Here is a 25,780-nt window from a genome sequence, read left to right on the forward strand (position 1 = left end):
CAGCGTCACTCACTCCCATTACACCCAGTTACACCATACCAGTATACCCAGTAAAATACTGTCAGGTGCAGGGGGACAAAAAAAAAAAAAAAAAAAAAGCCTGTGTTAGAGAATGTAGTAGAACAATGTGATCAAAGTTGACCGAAAACCAAGTAAACAAAGAACAAACAAACACACGCACTGTTCTGTCCAAACCAAATGTAAAAACTAAATGAATTTGGCTGTAATATACATGATTTCAATGCCCTTTCGTTTCCTGCGTGCGTGCGCGTGTGTGTGTGTGTGTGTGAGAGAGAAAGAAACAAAATGGTATGGTGTAACCAGCTTTAGTGACCTCCATCCTGACTCCAGTAGTGTGGTTTGTAAGAAATAGTCGGAGTTGTAGCAGCAAACGTCATGTCGGAGAGGAAGAAGGCCAATTCAACCCATCCAACTCTCTCTCTCTCTCTTTTTCTCTCCCCCTTCCTCTCAACTCTCTCTCTCTTCGTTTTTGTTTTTTTTTTCTTTTTTCTTTCTTTCTGTACTACCGACGTCACGCCACCCCTCTCTCGGCACGTCCTGGGGGGCTGTTCCCGACGACCTCCTCCCCGGGGGGAACAAAAAGCGAGGGATCGCCGCTCAAGATATGAGACTCTTCTTTCTCATTTTCTCCTTCTTCTCTCTCTCTCTCTCTCTCTCTCTTGTTTTTACCCTCCATCCCTCACTCCTACGCAGGTTTTTACTGTGGAGAGAAAGGGAACGGGGGGGGGGGGGGCGGGGTTAGTCAACACGTCTGTTTCACTCCTCCTTTTCCAGGTCTCCATCACTCATACCTTTCTTTTCATCAGTTTCGTTTGTTCGCAAGAAACAAAGCGGGAGATTAATTGTTGTTTGAAACCATAATGCAGATACTGTTGAATTAAAAACTATTCTAATGTAAACTATCTCCACGCCGGGTGAATGTATTGACATTAGCGTAACGCGTGTCTCGGACTCTTTGAGAGAGCCCCTGGCCTGGACCTTCGCTGGTCCTGTTACAGGGTGAGACTTACAAAACATATGTTGGTCTCTGGGATGATGTCCTTCAGCGAAATAGCGTCTGCATTCTCCGTCTGCTCGTCCAGCGCCTCTGCCCCAGTGCTGAGAGAGAGAGAGAGAGAGAGAGAGAGAGAGAGAGAGAGAGAGAGAGAGAGAGAGGGGGGTGGGGGGACCGTGTGTGCATGAGACAAAGAGGGAAAAATGAGGACGAGAACATGGTTAATCTGGGTACAGCACTGGTTCTATCCAGCCATCTGGGGCACTGTGTGTGTGTGTGTGTGTGTGTGTGTGTGTGTGTGTGTGAGAGAGTGTGTGTGTGTGTGTGTGTGTGTGTGTGAGAGTGTGTGTGTGTGTGTGTGAGAGTGTGTGTGTGTGTGTGTGAGAGTGTGTGTGTGTGTGTGTGTGTGTGTGTGTGTGTGTGTGTGTGTGTGTGTGTGTGAGTGTGTGTGTGAGTGTGTACCTGTCTGAGCCGATGTGGTCTTGCTCCATGCCTGCAGATTTGTGCACCTCCACCCCGACCGACCTGTACAGACAAAACACGCTCCTTTAATATTCTGTCATACAAAAACAAAGACAAAACACCGAACGGTCACTCTATCCCTGTAGGAGCGGGAGTGAGTCCACGGGAAGCTGCTCTGCCCCCTCTCTGTGTCGGCCCGTTCAGTCGACTCAGTTCATCTTTCATTCAATACAGCGTGCTCTCATCTGACCTCTCAAGCATGAACCAACTGAACCCGGCGACCCGACGGAAAGATCCGGTAAGACTAAGACCGCTCATGCGCTCACGAAACTGCACACGGTACCTCTCTTGCCCACACACACACACACACACACACACTTTAAAACACTCTGCCCTGTACACGCTTGTGAGGTGTTCAGTACAGTCCGTGAGAGGAAAGCGAAGTCGGGAAAGCAGAACGACAGTAAAGACGGTCATGAACGAAAAGAGAGCTGCGAGAGACATGGGTGTGGCTGAGGTGCCTGAGAGTAAGGGTTGGCGATACTTCGAATGTACTCGGTGTATCGCGGCTTGTTCTACGCGCTATGTAGTCAATGACTATATATCGCAAACATCGAGTACAAACTGTCGCGTAAATTTTTTATAAGCCGCCGGCATGAGACTCGCTTCGGCGTTTCGCTTCTCTCCCTCTCACAGAAACGAAAAACTCACACGCATACGTCACATATGCGCTCACCCGCCCATCCAGACCACTCTCCTCGGGGAGTAGGTGTAACACATGTATGTGAGACGTGTGTTTTTGTATCTGGAGGGAACAGGGAAAGAACGAAAGAAGAGAAGCACCAAAGCGAGTTTACACACGTTGAGTTCGGTAACGGTAACGGAAGATGGAGGCGGACGAATTGGTTCCAAGATGAAACAGCACTGGATCCATCGTCTGGCAGTGGTTTGGGTATCGCAAGGAAGATGTTGAATAATTACTGTTTTGTTAAATTTAACTTGGTTGTGATTTCCCCCTTTTCGCATGCAAGTTTAAAATTGCTCCATTAGAAACCACTAATGGATATAAACAAGAATGTTTTGTTGCAGACATATGTTGCAGGGACTACTAGAATCATCATAAAGGTGTGATTATATGCATCAAAGGGTCAAATCGAGCATTTATGAAGTGCCGTAGAGGAGATTTCAAAATATCTATATATATATATATCGTATATAGCCTAAAAATATCGCGATATTATTTTTATGCCGTATCGCCCAGCCCTACCTGAGTGGGGGTGAGGAGGCGGCGAGCCCTGTGCTGCCTAGTGACAGGTCGGAAAGATTTGTCTCTGCAAGCTCCAAGGAGCCCTCCTCTACAGGTGGGGTCCTTGGGAGGAGGTCAGGTCTGCCCGACTGCATGCCTGAATGGAGAGAAAAGAAAAACAAACAATCCAAAGATTAGGGGTAAAAAGAAGCTTACTACGGTTTACCTATTGTACATACCTATTTGACCACCGAACAAACACTCATGCATTAACTCATCAATCCACCCATCCATCCGTCAACACTTTCACCCAAATCTCTCTTCCCCCCCCCCCCCCCCCTCTCTTCCCCCGCCCCTCTCTCTCTTCCCCCGCCCCTCTCTCTCTTCCCCCGCCCCTCTCTCTCTCTCTGTCCTCACCGCTGTCTCCCTCTGACTCCTGCTGGATGAAGTGAGGCCGATACACGAGTCTGCCATCAACTAAGGTGTGTGCCGTCGTGTTGGACAGGGAGGTGGGCGCGGCCGTTCCCATGGGGAGGCGCCGGACCACGCTCTGGCAGCCCCCCCGACTCTTCTTCGAAGGCGAGGGCTTCACTAAAGAGACAGGGAAAAAAAAAAAAAAAAAAGATACACGCCGATGACATCACAGCACAACATAACTCCAGCCAAGATGTCCTCATAGCACATTATTTATATGTATGTACAATACAATCAATTTCAGAGTTTTGGGGGGGGGGGGGGGGGGGGGGGCAATCATGTTATGGAGGCTGTCGGTGAGTTTTTTGACTGACACATGAGGGATTCTTTAGGAGAGAGGAGGGCGGGACTTACGTGGGATCTTTCTAAAGACTGTGTTACACATAAAACGCTGAAACCGCTCTGCGTAGAAACCAGGTCTGTGTACTGAGACAGTGTCCTACAGAAAGAGAGAGAGAGAGAGAGATCTCTAAATTCACAATGCTGTATGCACAGAGAATAAATATGCATTACATGTTCACAGCCCTATCATAAACCTAAATGACACACCTCAAAAAAAAAAAAAAAAGGAGATGTTGATAGAACGGAACAATATGATTAAACATGATATCTTGGAAATTATATGTAAAAATGATTATATTTTAATCATACCCCATCGTGAACTAATGCTTTCCAGGAATGTTCCAACTTCTTTACAAATCTGCATGAGGAAAATGACACCAAAGAATCACAAATTTAATAAAGGCAAGTCATGTGACACACACAAACACACATATAATCTCACAGGTCTGTCAAGTGAGAAATTCCACACCCATCAGGAAACAGAAATGACGAGCATTTAAAGATGTTCTGACTTTCAGACCTCTTATTTTCATTTTTATGCCTTCATGAACAGCTTTCACTGTTGCACACATGGATTCCTATCACACACTCAGAGCACACACACACACATTACCTGTACGACTGCAGGATGTCAATAATACCGATGTAGAGTAGGAGTCTCTCTCCTCTGGTGTTCCGTGCTGGGATTCCTCCCATTCTGTGGGAGAGATGAAAAATGCGTCAGATGCCATTGTTTAGTGCGACTACCGGTGAAACGCAAAAAGTTCTCTCTGAATCCGGCAAATTCCACGACTCGCACGGCTACGCCGCCACGTGACGGTTCGATATCAGGCAGGTGAGTTATGACAAATATAGCCACAGACAAAAGACATGAGTGGGAGGTCGGGTCTGGGCAGTGAATGAAAAACATCTCAACTATGAAGCTGTCTGAGGGAAACCAGATGAAAGAAAGAGAGAGGGAGGGAGGGAGAGAGAGAGAGAAATGATTTTGTTTTGAGTATTTTCTGTCATGTAATAATTCATGTGCTTTGGCAATTGAGTTCTAACTGAATTGAGACAGATAGAGAGAGAGAGAGAGAGAGAAGGAATGTGCTGATTTGATGTTTGAGACACAAGCAGATACAACAGTATCTTTGAGTAACGATAAGAGTCTACACAACACCAGACACCTGGAGAGAGCTAAACATCAGCACAGAAACAGTTTCTCTCTCTCACACACACACACACACACAAAGTTCTCCACTTAAACTCAACCCACAGAAAAACATCAACCTAGCAAGATGCTGTTACTAATTGAGAGGAGTATAAGCTAATGATTATTAATGCACGCGCACACACACACACACACACACACGTACACACACGCGTACACAGCAAGTTCTCCACTGAAACTCAACCCACAGAGTACGAGTGAAAATATCAAGCGAGTGTGACATGTTTGTTTAGCGAGACATTGTCAGGGGCTGGTGCACATACATTTACTGCATGACTGCCAGAGAACAAAACACATCAAAGAAAAGGAAAGAGAAAGGCTGGCACGAAGCAGGAGATGAAACAGACGAGTTATCATGAGAGCGTGACACGCTGAGAAAAGAAACGACAACGGCGACAGAGATAACGCGACAGCAGACAGACCTGAGGACAGTTAGAGAGTTAGGCAGAAAGAGAGAGACAGCAGACAGACCTGAGGACAGTTAGAGAGTTAGACAGAGAGAGAGAGACAGCAGACAGACCTGAGGACAGTTAGAGAGTTAGACAGAAAGAGAGAGAGACAGCAGACAGACCTGAGGACAAAGACGGTACAGGGTAGAGAAAGGGAGAGCGAAAGCAGCAGCGGCAGAGAGAGAAAAGACAGAGACACAAAGAGAGACAGAGAGAAAAAGACAAAGAGATTAAAAAGAAGAGAGTCCATAAAAGCAACCACAGAGACAGAGAGAGAGGTGAGAGAGAGAGGTGAGAGAGAGAGAGGGGGGGGTGAGATAGAGAGAGAGGTGAGAGAGAGATAGAGAGAGAGAGTTAGACACAGAGAGAGAGAGAGAGAGAGAGAGAGAGAGAGAGGAGGAGACAGACAGAGACAGAGTGGTATGAGTGCTATGGTGATGTAGTCTAAAGGGTCAAAGACAGAGAGGTAGAGACTGACTGGTCTTCGCTGTCCAGGGCTCCTTTGCCTTTGGCCTCTCCCTGGATGGACTCCATGGCAGTGCAGTAGAGGGACTTCTGGGCCTGCGGCCTCCTCTGGTCGGGCGTGACCGCCCCCTCCGACACGCCCGTCTCCCCCGCCCGCTCACGACACGCCTGCTCCACGTTATGGATCCCCATTAACAGGCTGTAGTCCATGATCTTAAAACTCTGTAAGAGCTGTCATAGAAACGCACACGCACACACACACACACACGCACGCACACAATTTAAATTTTATTTGTTCGCTTATTCCAATATAAAGGTCAGCACATTTCATTAAGCTTTTCCGTTGTTACATTATATATACATATACAACACACACACACATACATATGTATATACATATATGTGTATGTATTTTTAGACACACATATACGTGCACAGAAAAACTAGTTTGACACACCCTCCCTTCTTATCTTCTTATCTCTCTCCATCACTGTCTGTCTGTGGCTCGCTCGCTCTCTCTCTCTCTCTCCTTTACTGTCTCTGTTTCTCACAGTCCCAGTCTCTCTCTTGGTCTGTGGCTCTCTCTCTCTCTCTCTGTCTCCTTCACTGTCTCTGTTTCTCACAGTCCCAGTCTCTCTCTCTGTTTCTCCCAGTCCCAGTCTCTCTCTCTCTCTCTCTCTCTCTCTCTGGGTCTGGGGCTCTGGTGACGTACCAGGCAGTCTCTCTGGATGGTCTTGCTGAGGGCGTTGTAGTTGTCGGCCTCCAGGAGGACCCCGTCGGGCAGGTCCTGCATGAAGTCCAGGTCCTTGTAGGTGGGCACGTCTTTCTCCCTCTCCTTGGCCGAGGCCCGCCGCTTGTAGGTGGAGCCTTTCAGGTCGTATTTCAGGTGCATGGGGACGGAGCGCGGCAGCAGGTTGTTCATCACCACGATGCGGATGTTCTTCCCCCCCGCCTGCACGCAGTACAGCCCGTAGAACTTCGGCAGCAGGGTCCGCTTGTTCTGGTTCAGGTTCTGGACGAGGGAACGCGTGGATACGCACGCAGTCAGGTGTTGTCCCACACACACACACACGCACACACACAAAAAAAAAGAAGAACATCGTAGAGTCTGTCTGCACGTTGGTGCTGTGTTTATGACGGACATAGGAGTTCAATAGTTTTGGGCTGATTCACAAAGTTATTGTCTAGCATCTGGGGGAGGGATGTTTTTCCCTCCATTTTTAAATGCTCTCCTCAGTTTTCGGAATGTCCGCTCAACCGCTAATGAAAAGGAACTTCAGCTCTCTAGTCACACACACACACACACACACACACACCGGAGGAGTATTCCATAAAGCAGGTTTTCTCAGTCAGCTGAATGGCTGAAGTAAAAGGTGCAGACTGTCCAATAGAAATGTGTCTGGGCTCTTCTCCTATTGGACGACTCTGACTCTAGTTATGTCCGACTGAGTAATCCAGTTCTGTGGAAAACCCCCACCGGTCATAACCAGTCAGAACACAGCAGACTCAGCAGAATAAAATCTCTCTCTCTCTCACACACACACACACACACACACACACACACCCCTTACCATGAAATAGCCGGGCAGAAGTTTCTGGAGAAACTCGGCCTCTTTGTGCTGAACTGTTTTAATGATGAATTCATCATCACTGGACACGTAGAAGATAGATCCGCTGGCCCCTGGGTTAGACAGCTCGATCAGCGGCTCGTTACACAGGGAATACTGAGCAAAACACACACACACACACACACACACGCACACAGCCGGGGTCAGTTTCATGAACAGACAAACAAGCAAGGTTTTTCGGAAAACGCCAAAAGTTCACGTCACATAGTGTGACACAGAGTGCCTGAAATCTCTAAAGAGTTACACACACACACACACACACACACACACACACACACTACAAATTAGGTGTGGTTTCAGAGACAGTGGCACTGCACCAGTAAACAGTGGTTCTGTTATCCGAACCCGGAAAAAAGAGCAAATGTGTGTAAACACACCGCTGTGTTTCTCTCTCTCACACTCACTCACACACACTCACACACACTCACACACACACTCACACACACACTCACACACACTCACACATACAGTCTCTCTTTGTGGGGCTGGGCGAGACAGACTGACTGGGCTCTATCTGTGCATTCACAGCTGCACTGATAAACTCTCCCCCCTGTACCCTCTCTCTCTCTCTAGACATTACACACCAGTGGCAGGGGACTGTGTATTTGTGTGTGTGTGTTTGCATGGAGCAGGGGGAAAATGTGTGTGAGTGTTTGCGTGTGTGTATTTTGAGATATGAAAGTCAATGAGTAACTGTCTCTCTATCTGAACTATGTGTGTATGTGTGTGTGCGTGTGTATGTGTGTGTTTTAAATAGGAGCGTGTGTATGTGTGTGTGTGTGTGTTTTAAATAGGAGCGTGTGTGTGTGTGTCTTTTAAATAGGAGCGTGTGTATGTGTGTGTGTGTGTGTTTTAAATAGGAGCGTGTGTGTGTGTCTTTTAAATAGGAGCGTGTGTATGTGTGTGTGTGTGTGTGTGTGTGTTTTAAATAGGAGCGTGTGTATGTGTGTGTGTGTGTGTGTGTGTGTGTGTCTTTTAAATAGGAGCGTGTGTGTGTGTGTGTTTTAAATAGGAGCGTGTGTATGTGTGTGTTTTAAATAGGAGCGTGTGTATGTGTGTGTGTGTGTGTTTTAAATAGGAGCGTGTGTATGTGTGTGTGTGTGTGTTTTAAATAGGAGCGTGTGTGTGTGTGTGTGTTTTAAATAGGAGCGTGTGTGTGTGTGTGTTTTAAATAGGAGCGTGTGTGTGTGTGTGTTTTAAATAGGAGCGTGTGTGTGTGTGTGTGTTTGAGGTTTGAGTGAAAGTACATGTGAAAGATGAGTGTGAGGCATGTATATCTGAGATGGTTTTGTATTTGATATAACGCTGTGTACGCGTGTGCGTGTGAATGCATGCATGCGTGTGTGTATGTGTGTCTGTACGTCTGTGTGTGTGTGTGTGTGTGTGTGTATAACTAACCAGGTAGTCGTCGGGCCGGATACCGAAGAGTTCTCTGAAGTATCTGAAGGCGATGGGGGCATAGGTCTTGAACCGAAAATCACTGTAGTGATGGGCAGGGGTCAGATTACTCCCCTCACTGTCTCAGAGAGAGAGATACAGAGAGAGAGAGAGAGAGAGAGAGAGAGAGAGAGAGAGAGAGAGAGAGAGAGAGAGAGAGAGAGAGATTAAAAATGTGCTGATTTGGTGTTTGAGACACAAGCAGATACAACAGTATCTGTAACAAGAAGAGTCTGTACAACACCAGAGGCCTAGAGAGAGAGACATCAGCACAGCAGCAATCTCTCTCTTACACACACACACACACAGAGAGACAGAGACACACACATGCACACACACATACACAGACACAGACAGAGACACGCACACACACACACATAGAGACACACAGACACAGAGACACACACAGTTTTCTCTGAAACTCTTAACTAACAGAGTAATGTAATTCATGCAGAGGTCACAGGGCTGTCAGTGACATGTCACTGTTTGAGGAAGTAGCAGTCCCTTCACAATCTAACTCAACACACACACACGCACGCGCGCGCACACACACACACACACACACCGCAGCCCTCCAGCCTGTCCAGTCAAACACAAAACACACACAGCAGTGACCATACTTCATAAAAAAAAAAAAAAAAAACACCCAAGTGAATCCGCACACTCAGAAATAAAGATTACTAGGATTCTGTATGCCATTCACACAAGCTCAACACAACACAAATTCACTCACAAAGAACACACATACACACACGCACACACACACACGCTTTCACACGTCTTACAGGAAATCTACAAAAACACCAACATTCTTTAACGTTGGCCTGGTATGCATAGTGCACGCACGCAAGCACACACACACACACACACACACACACACACACACACACACACACAGAGCGTGCAACTGTGCTTGTTTCTGTGTGGGGCTGTGTGTGTGTACTGTGTGTGTGTGTGTTTAAATGTGCTAGCTCTATATCACATTTATACTGGAGCTCTATACTGGAGCCTTCCCGGATCACATAAGGATCCTGGTTATTCGATGCAGAAATGCTTTAGCATATTCTGTCATAGTAAATAAAAAAATTTAAAAAAAAGACAACCTGTTTTTGGGTCAGGTGTATTCCTCTCACGTGGGGAATGAGATCTGATTACAGGCTGCGCGCTCTCTCTCTCTCTCACACACACACACACACACACACACACCTGGGGAAGAAGATGCTCTCCACCACCACAAAGTCCTGCATGAGAACGTCTCTCTCTGCTTTCTGACTCAGGCTGCCCACCGTGTGCGTTATACCCAACTGGATCGCCCCTTTCAACGCGGACGAGGTCGTCTGGAGAGAGAGAGAGAGAGAGAGAGAGAGAGAGAGAGAGAGAGAGCGAGCGAGCGCAAGTGAGCATATGTTACTGGGTGTTGACCTAACACCGGGCATAAACAGAAAGGCAGTCGCCGACAGAGGTTGAGAAACAGATGTTGCACCTGGAGGTGCTAAATACACTGAAATGACAAACTGAGAAATGAAATGGAGGAAAAAAACCCAAGGAGGGGAGGCAGAGAGAGATTGCAGGTACATTCTAAAAGAAGAACAGAACGGATTAAATATCCAGAATTGGAAAAGGTGGTGGGGAGGGGGTGTGCTTTGGGAGTAAAGTGAAAGAACACTTGGGGGAGGGGGGGGGGGGGGCACGCGTTGTCCAGGAAAACAAGCGACTAAAACACAGAAAGATGAATGATTAATGAGGAAACTCGTGCTAATATGTATCCGTTTCTGGCTTTGGATCTGCTTGTCTCCATGGAAATTTACAAACAGTGAAACGACAGGAAACAAACTGGTAACTTTTTTTTTTTTTTTGGTCTGGACAACCACCTGTGTTGAAAGCTGAAGACATCTGATTTCCTCTTTGCTAAAAGTTATGCAACGATTTTTGATTTTTATGAATCACACTTTTTTCTCTTCAGTCCCCCCACCCCCCGACCCCCACCCTTTCCCTGTCACGATTCTCTCTTTCAGGGTGAATCACTTGACCTTTGACCCGCTGACCGGCTGCTGACCTTTTTGTAGGTGGTCTCTCCCGTGGGGTCCACCCCCCGGTGACCAATAGTCTTCTTCATAGTCTGGGACAAACCAGGTGCCTAGACAGAGAGAGAGAGAGAGAGGGAGAGAGAGAGAGAGAGACAGAGAATGACATTAACCATGGGAATGTAGAGAGGGACGTCTATTATCCTTTCTTATTTGGGTTTTTTTTTTTCTTTTTTACGGTGAGTGTCACTGCCCCTAAACCAAACACAATCACATTTTTCCACCGTCGCTATGGAAACAATGGGTGTGTATGTTCAGCCGTGTCAACGTTTCCCCTCCGTTTGAGGTCTCTGACTGATTCACATAGGCATGTGGAGCAAACACACGCGCACACACACACACACACACACACACACACACACACACACACACACACACACACACATCAAACTCCGTGGGACAGTGTGAAGCTTGGGTGTGTTTGGATGCTGTGTGTCTTAAACAAATGATCCTGGATCATCTGTGATTCTCTCATACACCGAACCCTGACCACAGACACTGACTGAAACACACGCACACACAGCTCCCATTTAAACACACAAACACAGCTCGTGTTAGAACACACAGGCAACACTGCCATGGCTACTACAATGTGATGGACACAGTCATGTTTGCATAAAGACAGGTCTTAGACCAGACAGAGCCAAACACACACACACACACACACACAGTCAACTTATATTCTTCATGTGTTTGTCAACGTAGAAACCTGCATGAGCGAGTGTGTGATGGTATTTTGGTCTGGATAAACACAAGGCCCTGAACAGTGATCAGATGAGGTGTGTGTGGGTGGGTGGGTGTGTGTGTGTGTGTCTGTATTCGTGCATAGGACCAGGAAACAGAGCATGTGGGAAAAAAAAATCTCTTTATATTTAGAGAGAAAAAATCAATATTTGTCAGATCCATTACATACTGAAAACAAACATCAAGGTCTCACGCCACCAAACCATCAACATGTTTACTGCATTCAGGTGTGAGGAGGCACAGCACGCGGTCGCATAAAAAGTCAAAACAAGCCCTGACCGACCACAGCCAGGCCTGGAACAGCCACAGTTTAGCCTGCGTGGAACAGGGTCTCCGTAGCAACGCACACTGTTCCTTTATACGAAAAAGGATCGGGATCCGAAATCTGAATCTGGATCGCGAATGTGGTTCGATGTTCACATTCGACTGATATGACGCAGGCAATTCCGTGTGACGATTTGGATCTGAGAGGATTTTGATTCGTGCCGGTGTTTGTGTTGAGTTTGAGTGAAAGGCCGGGCTCTGCGCTGACTGGACACAAACGCAACCAAACGAATGAACATACAGGAAAAAAATAAAACACTTACCTCAGTTGAGGCTGCTTTACGAGCGCCAGTAGACCCTAGAGAAAGAAAGAGAACGGGAGAGAGAGAGAGAGCGAGAGAGAGAGAGAGAGAGAGATAACTCAGTCAGACTGCACTCTGTTAAACTGTTTAAAAAAAAAAAAAAAAAGGTACAGACGTGTAAAGATGCTGTTTTTGTGACACGCTTCGGAATCTGAACCTGTCAGCCAATCACAGGCCAGAACAGCGCTCTAAAAAAAAAAAAAAAATCCAATAACCTGATTTGAGCACACAGCTCTGAATAAAGCCTGGTTGGCTGGCCGTGAGGTGGCCAACGTGAGGCTGTAAACTCACACAGCACCTCACACCTGTGTGAGTGACCTAAACTTGACCTGCTCAACATCTGGCCCACGCTTATCTCCACAGAACTGTTGTCCACTAGTGATACTGAACAAAAGTACATTTAATACACACACACACACACACACACATTTACACACACACACGCACAGTCTTCTGTAACTCAGTTCTCTGGAAATTTCTGTTTTTATTCTTTGGAATAAGCATTTTGTTTTCAGAGCAGGAGAGATCCCAGCTGTTGCTGTTTCTTCCACGTTACGTTCCCAGACAGTCACAGCCCAAAATTAACATCCAATTAATATAAGCAAAACAACCCCCTCCCCTGTCAGTCAACGCTCTTCACTATGGTAACAGCTCAGGCGGTGACACAGACACCGAGTGTCACATAACAGCGTTTGGCTGTCCATGCGCAGTCTCTAATAAACACTCTTATCAGATGAAGAGCAACAGACAGTCCAAAGCAGCTTCACTGTACCAGGACACACTGTCTGCTTTACAGGGCCCTGTCTTCATAGTCAGCCTCCTAACACACACACACAGACACACACACACACCTGGAGTGGAATTTAACCTGAGCATTTATACAGCCCACACAGAGAGAAAGAGACAGAGAGAGAGACAAAGAAAGAGAGGGAGGGAGGGAGGGAGAGAGAGAGAAACCTTGTACCTGAGACAGGTAAGACCAGGAGGAGTCTAATCCAGAAGAGGGAGAGAAAGACAAAGTGAGAAAAACACAAAAGCGTCTGGTGTCTGTAACCACAGCCTGCCCCCGGAACAGTTTTAACCCAGAGCGCTCCATCACGCCACAAAGTGACATCACCAAATCAAAGTGAGACCTTCTTATCATTTAAATATGAATATGACATTCAGCTCCCGCACTAACGAAACAGGTCTAAGGTAAACGAAGAGCTTGTGTGTCTATCCATACGCATGTTTATTTACTGTACACTACGCTGTCGAGGAACTTTCCAAATGAAAAAAAACTGGCGATTTGAAAAACGTGTCCAAACTTGCCCCTAAACCGTTAAAAAACAACAATAACAAAAAAAGGAAGAGCGACAGCTTCGTTAATCGGCTAAGTCGACGAAAACAATACATTTCATCCACGAAAGTGGTTTTGCAGATGCGCGCGCACGCACGCACACACACACGTGCGTTGATACACGCGGCTTCTGCGCATGGACGCATCGCTGGCCTGCAGCGGCTCCGGGTTGTTCCCAAAGGAATAATCCCAAATCCAGCCGGCGAGCAGAGGAGCTGAAAATAAACCTGGCCCCCAAACCCGCACGGGGAGGAAGGGCGAGAGAGAGAGAGAACAGGGAAAGGTTAGGGGGGAAGAGCAGTGCTGGGTGACAGAGATATCGTTGGCACCGTATCAGGGGACACGTTTCACGCCAAACGCGTCGGCGAACCGGACGGGACGGCGCGCCCAGGGCCGCGCTCGCCTAATTTTATTTCACGGCCGACGCGCGGGGATCAGATAGGCCGGATGCCGAGCGCGAGGGGGACAGGAAGTCAGACGGCTTCTTCGGGGTGTCTGCTTTCAATCAGGCTGTCACTTACAGGAAAAGACACATCCCACAAACACGCGCGCATTAAAAACAAACAGAGAAACAAAAAGACAGAGACTTTCTTGGACAGCAAACCCGCTGTTTAAGACAGCTTAGCCATGGGAAAGTCAAGAGAGTGAGCGTGCAGCGCAGGTACTGGAGACTGGCATGAGTTTGCTTCTGTCTCATTTAAGACCCATTTCTTCCTGGAGTAACAGGTATGTGTGTGTGTGTGTGTGTGTGTGTGTGTGTGTGTGTGGAGTCTTGGGCCAATCCGTGTCAAACACACAGCCTAAATCACCCCACGGCAATCTTGTTAAACTGTGTGTGTGTGTGTGTGTGTGTGTGTGTAAATAAAAAAAATAACATGAGAACAGTAGGTGCGTGACACATGCTCTTTCCCTCAGGGTGGATTTTTGTCAGGCGAGATGCTATCACTCATTCAGCTGGAAGAGAAAATCTCCCTAAAATTGTGCCTCGCGCAGGAACACAGCACATTATTCACACAGCAACACCGTGTCATTTTGTTCTCTAGAAAAAAAAAACAAAAACAAAACAAAATTTTGGCTAGCGTCTTCACCAAGCCCTCCCTCTTACGGGACATTTCAAAGCCCCCTCCTCACCCCTTCCCATTTTGGCCGACAGGTCATACACAGGGCGCCGATATTCTGCATTGCTAACATAACCTGCGGTGTGTTACATCACAGAGTACTGGAGCTGGGGCGGAACATTCTGGAAATCCACTCCAGGGAATCCTGAGAGGAGGTGAAACCGTTCGGTTACATCTCTGTTCCGCTGGCAGATCTTTTCTCTCCCCGCTGAGGCTCGAAAATGCCCCGACACGGTAACGTAAAGGGGTGTGAGTTTTCATCTGTCACATCCCTACTCCTTTACTACACAGAACCTCTAGTGTGTGTGTGTGTGTATAAAATCTGCTACAAAAAGTCAGAGATGTAATACAGGGTGAAGAGCTCCATGAACGTTCTTTGACCGAAGAACGACGCGCCACGGTTAACGCGCAATCCCAACCGGAGAGCCTTTTCCAGACGCAGCAAAGCGCACGACGGTCCCCAATTAAGACCCGTCACATGCGTCTGTGGCCTAAAAAAAAGAAAGGAAAACTTTTTTTTTTTTTTCCTGTGAAATAAACCCTTTTTGGCGGAGTGAGACGCCCACCCTCTGCAGAGCTGTGTTTACTCTCAACCCCCCCCCCCCCCCCCCCCCCCCCCCCCCCTTCTGTCTCTACCACCCACTCAGCAGAGGCCCCAACCCAGTAACCAATGGCAACGGCTATTTTTGAGCCACGGAGCTGTAAGCGAAATAAAAACAGACCGGGGCGGGTGACGGGTCAAAGATATCCTGAGGACAAATCACGGGCAAAATAAATAAATAAACAGATAAAAAGAGAGTAAAAAAAAAAAAAAAAGGAATTAAAAATGTCTGGAGATATCTGGCCTGTCATTAGATGAATACTGATGTTTTTGTTTATCTCCACAATTTTATTTTTTTTGCAGTCTGTTGGTCTATTAACTACTGCAGCAAAAAAAAAAAAAAAACAAAAAAAAAAAAAACAGGTGGCTACATTCAGAGTAGCCGTACTGGCTCGAAAAGGCACACATTCAGGAAACACAGAAAACACCATGCAGGACTGACACAGCAAGCACACGCCATTGCGGCTCTCCCAGTTACTTTTTTAACGCCTGGATCGCGGGTGGACCACGTAAACACGCAAGAAACACACACTGCCATTCTGGATCAAAACCTCTCTTGTGTTGCTTAGTCTTTTCACCTGGATTTCCAAACACACCAAACTCAACATCAGGCAAGAGATAGCAGACGCCATTTTGGATCCAAATGCCACGGTTTCTCTTAACTACTGTGTTTCGGTCACACACAGTCGGAAAAGCAGCACAGCACAGCACGCCCATGCATTTACCTCTCTGGGAGGCTAACATCCTCCAGAAGGGCATCCTCAGATCTGTGGGAGTAAAACAACACTTTTCATCTCCAAAGGGTTCGTGTTACACATTACAGAGATCACAACTCTACTGATACAACTACAAATCCCACAAATCCCACAACGTACAGGCCTGGCATGTATACATATATATATCAATCTTTGAGAAAACTCCTCACGTTAAACTGCAGCTATAGTTCCACAGCAAGGATTCTTCCCCTTTTATAACGCCACTGAGATCCCTCACAAAGGTCTGAGGTCAAACTGATGGTTTTTCTCTCAAAAATATTCTCTCAAAAGACAGGCCTAGATGTTTTGCTTCTGAGTCGTCCCTGGCAAACGCCAGACTAACTGATGTAAACGCAACCACTCGTTCGTTAACCACGTCGACAAAATACACCTTTTGTTTTTCGCTCATTCCGAATTGAAATGGAGGCTGTTGCGAATGTTTTTTGGCTTCGTTTGTTTGTCACTTGTTGACGAGCTTCCATGTAGGAGACGCTGTACAGTCACTGTGTGTGTGTGTTTTTTTTTTTTCCACTTAGATTGGCTCCTGTGTTTTCCTATGATGAGAACCAGATGTTTGTGCGTTCTCACACAAATTCAATTTGCAGCAGAATAATTGAGCTAGCTGAAGAATTCGGAGAGACACATATGGCCCTACCGAGAATCTGAGGGGGGGGGGGTTTTCTGTTCCTGCAAGAAAATCCTTGTTAAAAAAAAAAAAAAAGACTGTTCTGGTCTTCGTTCTTAGTCATACACTGGCTGTTTAGATGGGTCAAGAAAAAGGAGAGAGAGAAAAAAAAAAACTCGATTACATTGCAATTATTTTAATCCAGGCCTCAGGAATGGCGATTTTGACATACATCCAAGGAGGAGACCGGCGTCGACTGGAGACGCAAACTTGGGTTTCAGAAAAGCTGGTTCTGGAGGTCCACAATGCCTCTGGGTTTTCGTGGCATTTAAAAACAAATGGCGCCAGATTGACTGAAGAGGGCTGGAACCAGTTTCCTCATGCGAGAAATAGCCTCCAGTCATGAGGTAAGGGCAAAAAAAAGGCAAAAGTCAGAACCTCCAAGAGTCACAACCAGATTTGAAGGACCATTCATGTAAACGGTTCTACTGTGTGTAGTTCCTCTAAGCAAGGCAGGAGCATAGAGTAATACAAACCCCCCCCCCCCCCCCCCCCCCCCCCCCCCGAAACATCTATCCCAACATCCACCGAACAGACTGAGACATCCGACTAAGCCACTGATACAACCACACAGTTCAAAAGAAAATAAAACTGTTTCGCAGTTTGCGCGTTAAATGTTGGGGAAGTGGTTTTGCTGATGTGCTGTGAACACACACGTACCAAACGGGACAGAAGAGCATATGTTCTCATGATCTGATTTTAAACGGTAACATATAGCGACTCACATAAATTTTGTTTTGGTACCTCTTGGGCTTCAATGGACGTGCGCACACATACACAGACCCACACGCACACGTCACACGACACTAGCTGGCCCTCACTATATATATATATATATATATATATATATATATATATATATATATATAGTAAGCATATATATACATATATATATGCGCTTAAATAGGACAAGACCCAACAGGTTTCCACTCCCAGATGACAGAAGATCACACTGTGAACCTCTCACTGGAAACCCTAAAGGACACGCTGCATAACGTAACGTCCATCGCGGGAACCTCTGTCCAAACGCGTGTAAGCATTTAGGCATTTCCACTCTTCTCCAAAACCCGCATCCAGAGCGGGAGCTTGTCTCACTGTTGATGTGGGAACGTTTGATATCCATAGCAAACGGATGACACTGGCTCACTCTCCCTCTCCCTCGCTCTGACCCACATCTAGAAACTTCTCCGGAGACTGGTTGAAAATTAGGCTGCTTTTCCTGCTATTTGATAATGTAGGCCAGTTACCTTCACACCGTTCACACATTTCTGTCGGCGCACGTTTTCGGATGCGCCCCGAACTTTGCATTAAAATATCTTCTGTTACGCTAGTCAGGTGTACAATAAGCACAACAGACCACTAGTTGAGAAACTTTTTTTTTCTGAAAAGTTTCTCCTGCTCTCAAATATCCTACATGCCTGTGGACTTGGGTTTGGGTTAAATCCAGTTCCTTTGGACAAAATTTCTGCTTTTATACAAAGCTTCTATCCTGAGTTCAGGAATGATGCAGAGGAGAAAGTCACGACATACCCACATCCATCTAGTTAAACTCGCCACGCCAGATGATGTAATAGCAAAACTTGAAAGTATTACTCAGCGTCAAAACTGGCTTACGGTGGTACTTATTATACTACGTCAGACTATAGGAAACCTAAACACGTGTAACAAATAAACTCCACTGACTTGTTATAGAACAAACGACGTCTAACAAAGTCAGTTTCAAAGGTTTCTCATGTTAATTGATATAAAAAAATTTGCCGCGGTTTGAGCCGTCTCATCATAACCTGAATGATTCGAAATGGTTTACCCCGATAGTTAACTAGGTTAACCAGGACAACTCCACAGCCTGTTTTCCAAAATGTTTTCAGATAACTTTGAAATGTGTCAATTTTGTGTGACTCTGAAATATAAGTTAGATACCAGTCATGAAATATCCAGGACTAATTTACAACATGCTTGTTAACGTTTAGCATAAGCCTAAATTAAGCATTATACATCAAGCCTTCATTAATTAATTCATTAACTGTTCTGACTATTAACCAATGTGGCGATTGCCAGAGATAAACTGCCACCTTAACCGTAAGCTAATACCGGCGAGGATACACAGGTTTCTGTGTACAAGACGCTTTTATTTAGCCACTTTAGTTAGCCTAGTAACTTATTAGTAAACTGAGGTTTTCCTCTGTCGCTTCTTCGCTGACAGGAGTTTTTCCATGGGAATACTGCTTTCACTTTGCTATACATTTTAATACCTGCTGTTGAATACAGCAGAAGGGAAAAGAAAGCCCATTTTCGTTTATTCTGCGGGTAGATAACTTGGTATAAAGCTAGTAAGCTACGATCTAGCCAAGCTAACTAGCTAGCTAGTCTCATTGGCTAGCTACATTTGCCGAGCAACCGGGGAAAACACAGAAAAGACAAAACAAGCAACCCGTAGTAGCTGACATTTGCTATCTATGTGTTCTTTCAACGTTCATGCTTCCGTCTTAAAGTAATCATCATTTTTTAGCTCTGGGGCAAACCAGAAAAAATGCCCCGACTGAAGCAAGCCAATTTTATCTGACGTTGAGTTAGCTAGCTAAAACAGTTGATGAGCTTAGCTCTATTATCCCATTCAACAAAACTGTAACGTTTCACTCACAAAAGGCTTCACGTATAGCGACATTTAGGCTTTGCGGGTATCCGTATACATTAGCTTTACACATATACGCAGAAACTACGAAAACAAAGTATTTGTTGCTTAGTTACCTGTCTGGACACTCGAGCCCGAATCAGTTGGACCGGCGGTCGCCATTTTGCTGTGGCTTGGCTTCACTGGACTCGGACAGTTACTGGGTTTGCTGGTCCCAGTCTCCGCTTGTATACCTTCCCTCCTTTCTAACCCCCTCTTTAGCCCTGCCAGTAAAAGTACAACCTTTTCCCGCTTGTACCCCCCGTAGCTACACCAAAAGCTCTCCTCCTTGACAAAACTGTGGAAACGACAAATCGTTTAATCTAGTTTAATGTGTAAAACATACCGCTGTTTAGACACATTATAAAAAAAATCAGTCCTGAATAATTCACTTAAGCAGGTTGCACGTTAAAATAGTGAGATTTGATAGGAGTCATGCTGTAAATGAAAGCGCTCTAGTGTTGCCAAAAATGACCGTATTCCAGTATGTTCTCCCGTCTTATGAAGTATGAAGGCAAACTCCGCCGCCTAGCCTTTTTGTATGGGACCAAAATAGCTTGGCAGACGATAACAATTGATAACATCGCATGCGACTGACAGGGGGGCGGTGGGCTCTTCTCGTAGTATCGCATGATATGCATCTTGGGCAAATAAAATTTTCCATTTGAACTGAGAGCAACAAACAAGTGAAACAGTAGAATAGACTAAATCATTTTGTTCATGCAGGGAGTAAGTAGGCTCCAACACATTTTTTTTTCCAGATCACGAGTAAGGAATCCACATGCTATTTCCCTAAAATTACCGAACATGTTTATACATTAAGAAGATTTATGCTATTCTATTCATTATTTCCTTTATGAGAAACATTCTTCAGTTTACTAATATGTTACACATTGGTGGTGTGTTTAATCATAAATACCTCATATCTGTCCAAATAGTCTAGAAACTGCTGATATAAAGGGAGCAGTTAAACAAAGGAGTATAGCCTATACAAAGAATACACTAAGCCGGTGTCTCAGGTTGGTTTGGGCTTCAATAAACATTGCAACGCTCTTACAGTTATAAAAACGCTTGCCGCTGCAACTGTCATTTGTCTGATATGTCGGTAACGGTAGTAACAGCAAGACACTTCAGTGAGTTGGAGAGAGAAGTTGCTTGTTGCGGTAGATTTTACCAGAGGAATGAAAACTGCGCAACGACTAGGTTTTGAACAGTCAGTAGTAGTCGGTATTCTCGTGGAAATGTGAAGCAGAGAAATCTGCAGCTATAAGGTCGACTGCGGTCAAACGCGCAATGACTCTATGCATCTGTTTGACATTACACATGAGGTAGTCCCGCGCATTTGAATGCAAATGTCAGTCTAGAGTTTGAGTAGACTGTTTCTATGAGTATGGTCCAGTGAGAAATTCGCGGGGGGGGTCAGGTTGGGGTCCATAAACATCCACTTAGACCTGCAAGTAAAGAAGAGCAAAGAACACAGGCAGCGATCCACCGAACAGTGGGAAAGAAAGTAATTTGATCAAATGAGTCATATCTGTCACTCTTTTCCCAAGAGGCATATAAGTATAAATCTGCCACAGGACCAAAAAAAAAGCTAAAAAAACCCCCCCGCTTTCTTGGGTGTTTGTTTCCCATTCTCAAAGGGTCGACTTAACTCCATCAGAGCACAAAAACAGTACAAAATCACCGCGTGATCCTTTGGCGAAGCGCAGAGGGAGTGTCTCCCAGGACGACATTGTCCACTCGCACTCAGTGCATGCGTGTTTACTATATCTTTTATACTATAAACCATATGCTTTGGCCATCTCAGTCTCCAGATCCTAACTCAGTAATGTTAACACTTAAGGGAGATTCTGGTGGGGCGGGGACAGAGGTTATGTAACCCAGCTGTAATTTACTCAGCTTGTGTTGAGTGTTTTTGCCAGTAATTAGATACTGTCACTTTAACACTAGTATACGACAGTAGCAACCGCTTTCCGGTAGGGTTAGGAAGCTATCATACAAACGCACTGGCGGGAGAACACGCGGGTTCAGAGGGGCTGCGCGAAGGCAGAGAGCACATCTGCGGAGTTGTGTGGTCCTCGCCTGAGCTTCGTTATCAACCATAACGGTGCAATATTCTCTCGCTAGACTGCCTGCCGTCAGTAGTCCTGGATGCTTTGACACGCTGAGGAGAGGAGCAGACGGATTCGCACTGGTCACCCCACCGGGACAACTTGAGTATTACTCAATTGGTTTTTTTGTCCACATAGAGCTCTATGCAAAATATTTTTTTTGGGTACCCCTTTCTTTTTTTTTTTGGTTGCTTCGTTTTGTTTCTTCTCAAATTTTTACGTTTGAACTGAAGTGCGGTGATAAGGACACCCAGATTTGGCAACGGAACCATTTCTTCAGATGAGAGACCCTTATAAAACCAATGTGGTAGAATGGACTAAGCAAAGGATTTGTCAGTTGAGTTTATGTTTAACTGAAGTGTTCAAAGTATCATTTGGGAGGTGAATTCAAATGTTCGTTAGAATCCGTTTTGTTTATTTTGGACAATAGCAGTGTAATATACTATGGACAGAATTTGTTTTATGGATTGAACAAACCTTTATTGTGATATATAATTTACTTTGTATTCTATGAGAAGGATACGTTCCAGTCCAATAATTTTGTTGGATTCAGATAGTAAACAGCTATCAAACCCTGAATAAATTCTTCACTGAAGTAAGTCAATTCAGTTTGCTCATTTCTATCAGATACTGTGATTGGGTTACATAGTAGGAGAAAAATTGGCGCCCGAACAGGGACTGGAGCGTGTCCAACTCTATCTAAATCATAATTGGAAGCTAAAATGGAACTTTGTGAACAGTACGGCTTTGACCCTGAGTGTACGGTCATACTTAAAGGAGTTAGGCCAGAGGTTAGCCTTGAGCAAGTGCGGGAAGTATTCGACCTGATAGATCATGTTGTGCGGATTCAGCACCTTGACAGACATTCAAATGCCATTTTATGTCAGTTTCAGGAGTCTATCACCCCAATGCTTGTAGAGGATGAGCACTTTGATGGTAGTGGTTCCCGCTGGGAGGTTATTCAGCTCGAAGAGTATTGTCCGGGTAACATAGGTGTGGCCCCGCCGCAGGATAAACTAGTGCCTTTAGCTCGTGTAATTGATGATATGACGGTCAGTTTTAAAGAGCAGATCAGTGAGTTGGCTGTTAAGTATAATGTCAATCCTGACACCTTGAGTCAGCTAGCAGTGGGTCATATTGGCAGAAGGGGAGATGGTAATAAAGGCCCTGTAACGTCAACTCCTGCCTCTGGTCTCAAACTCAAGTCTTCGCCTGACTCAGGAGAAGCTACCAGTGATGTGCAGTGCCCCTCAGGTTCCATGGAGGCTCCTAAGGCTGACTCCTCATTTGTGATTCCCATACCAGCAGATGCGCATCGTGTCATTGTAGAACATATTGTTAAGCATGAGGCACAAACATATACTCCTACTGTAAAAGAGATACGCTCATTTTCTGGAAATTCTCCAAAACCCTCTACTGAGGTAGACTATAACATGTGGCGGCTTCGTGCAAAACAGGTGCTGAATGATTCTAGCCTTAGTGAGAGTCAGCAGCGTCGGGTGCTACTTGACAGTTTACTTTCCCCTGCTTTGAATGTGGCCCTGGGCATCGGTCTCCAGGCATCCCCAAATGCCTATCTCCAGGAATTGGACAAGGCTTACGGTAATGTTACAGGAGGTGAGGAACTGTACATTCAGTTCTTGGAAACGCACCAGAATAGTGGGGAGAGGGCATCCGATTACTTGCGTCGCCTTCATACCTTGCTACAGGAAGTTATAGAGAGAAATGGCTTGACAAAACAAGATGCAGACGCTCATTTGCTAAAGCAGTTCATTAGAGGCTGCTGGGATGATCAGTTGATAACCACTCTGCACTTAAAAGAGCCACTAAATGATCTTCCTAAAATGACCCCCAGCTTCTCTGAGCTGTTACTCAAAATCAGAACTTATGAGAAAGAGAGTCAACTCAAAGAAATGAGGAGAAAGCGATACATGGGGGGAAACTCAACTAAAGTCCATACCAAAACTCTGATGGCTGTTGATGAGCCTGAAGTCTCTGGCAGTGATATCTCAACCGTTGTAGGGGCTGCTACAATGGAGCGCCTTGAGGAGAGGATTAAACAGTTGGAGGCTGAGCTCATGAAAAATGCATCCGTGCCAGACACTCAGAAACTTAGAAATGAAAAAGTCAGGCGTAAGCCTGCACCGAACACTAAAAGCACTAGCACCACTCCTGTTGTGCTGGCAGAAAAGGCCACAAAGGTCGGAAAGTTCTGTTATAATTGTGGAGAGGACTTCCATTTGCTGCCTCAATGTACTAATCCAGCTAATGCCGTTTTGGTGCAAAAGAAATTGTGCGAGAGGCACCGGAGTAAGCCAACCCCACCTCAAACAGCCCTACAATCAAACCCACCTTTAAACATGTAGGAGCTCCTGCTGTGGAACAAGCGGGAGCTCATGACCCAACCAGTTCCACCCTTTCAACATGTTGTATGTATGACCTCTCACCAACAGCAGAAGCAGCTACCCAGATCCCGGATGGTCTAGTGGGTGAACCCTGTGAGGGTGTGGCTTGGTTGGATGGAGTTCAGTGCCCCTGTTTAATAGATTCTGGATCACAGGTAACAATTGTATGTCAGTCATTTTATTCACAACATTTATCCCACCGAGAATTGTTCTCTATTGGCAGAGTCCTTAATATTGAGGGTGCAGCTGGGCAGCGAGTTCCTTATTTAGGGTATATCGAGGTGGAGGTTCAGTTTCCTCAAAATGCTTGCGGCACTGGTCGACGTTTCAATACCCTGGCACTAGTAGGTCCTGACCAGTCGTACAATGAGAATTTCTCTGTAATTGTTGGCACCAATATTCTGCGGCAGCTGACACAGCACTGCATAAAGAAAGGTGGATCATGTTTTCTCAAGACCTTGCCCATTCAGAATAGCTGGGCAATGGCATATGCAGAGTACTGTAAAAAGTCCAAACCCCAGATAGATAATGCTAAAGTTCTACACGTGATGCTTAGTAGCAAAGAACCAGTGCACTTAAAGCAAGGTGAAGTGCGTGTATTACAGGGCATTTGTCACTCTAAGACTAGAGGTGAGATGTTCCAAGCTCTCGTTGGTGGCTTAGAGGGAATACCCACTCCTGGAGGTTTGATAGTATATGATCAAATAGTGGATGTGAAACGTGGAGCCCAAAATAAGTTTGAGCTTACTGTCAAAAACATTTCTCAGCACGACATCACTTTACCCCCAAAGACAGTCATTGCAGAGTGCTCTCCTATTGATTGGGCTGTGCCGATTACATCAGCTGTCTTTGATGTCTTACCTGATGTCTCTACACTGCAGTTGCATTCCTTCCTGGTCTCTCCAAACGAGAAGGCAGTTTCTGCTGCTGAGACCAGCAATTTAGATTTTGCCGACAGCCCCATAACTGCACAACTTAAAGAGCACATACGAGCTAGAGTTCGGAATGAAGTGCCTCATGCCTTTTCCCAGCATGACCTTGATGTTGGCACCGTTGCAGGTGTCAGCCACCGTATTGAGTTAGAGCCGCATGTCCCGTTCAAAGAGCGCACAAGGCGTGTCTCACCTGCAGATTTTAATGACCTGAAGAGGCACTTACAGGATCTCTTAGCAGCAGGCATCATTGAGGAATCTAGTAGTCCCTATGCATCCCCAATCGTGCTTGTTCGAAAGAAGAATGGCGAACTTAGGATGGTAGTGGATTATCGGAGGTTAAACAACCTTACTAAGAAGGATGCGTACCCATTACCTAGAATAGAGGAGACGTTCACGCTGCTATCGGGTTCAAAGTGGTTCAGTGTCCTTGATCTTAAGAGTGGATATTATCAGCTTGAGGTCGAGCCATCTGATCGGCCCAAGACAGCTTTCACAACCCCGTTTGGAACCTGGCAGTTCCGGAGAATGCCTCAAGGCTTGACGAACTCACCGGCAACGTTCCAGCGGACTATGGAGAAAGTAATGGAGGGAATCAATCTCCAAGAAGTCATTGCTTTCCTCGATGATCTAATAATATTCTCTGACACACTAGAGGAGCATGAGGAAAGGTTAATGAAAGTGCTCAAACGCATAGCTGACTTTGGGCTTAAATTGTCCCCCTCCAAATGCAAATTTTTCCAGACGTCTGTGCGGTATTTGGGGCATGTGATCTCCGCCCAGGGAATCCAGCCTGACCCTGAAAAAGTTGCCGCTATCAAGAAATGGCCTCGCCCTCAGACCATTAGAGAACTCCGGTCGTTTCTTGGTTTTACTGGATACTACCGGCGGTTTGTGCATGACTATGCCCGAATTGTCCGTCCTCTCAATGATTTGCTAAAGGGAGACTATGCCCCCAGACATAAGCGCCCAAGT

The 25,780-nt window shown here is 45.7% G+C and overlaps 1 protein-coding gene across 1 annotated transcript; it reads right to left on the reverse strand.

Moving 5' to 3' along the window:
* Positions 1–667: 667 nt before the first annotated feature.
* pip5k1ab (phosphatidylinositol-4-phosphate 5-kinase, type I, alpha, b) lies at positions 668–19,477 on the reverse strand. Its single transcript, XM_030784162.1, has 17 exons — positions 19,442–19,477; positions 13,166–13,175; positions 12,147–12,181; positions 10,788–10,868; positions 9,938–10,068; positions 8,693–8,810; positions 7,238–7,390; positions 6,379–6,678; positions 5,680–5,897; positions 4,153–4,236; positions 3,849–3,897; positions 3,552–3,636; positions 3,141–3,314; positions 2,745–2,880; positions 1,478–1,540; positions 1,032–1,119; positions 668–721 (listed from the first exon to the last, which is right to left on the reverse strand). The coding sequence occupies exons 1-17, from the start codon at positions 19,475–19,477 to the stop codon at positions 719–721; spliced, it is 1,764 nt and encodes a 587-aa protein (XP_030640022.1). The 3' UTR covers positions 668–718.
* Between the last annotated feature and the right edge of the window lie 6,303 nt (positions 19,478–25,780).

Source organism: Chanos chanos, chromosome 9 (assembly GCF_902362185.1).
Source record: "Chanos chanos chromosome 9, fChaCha1.1, whole genome shotgun sequence".
NCBI lineage: Eukaryota > Metazoa > Chordata > Actinopteri > Gonorynchiformes > Chanidae > Chanos > Chanos chanos.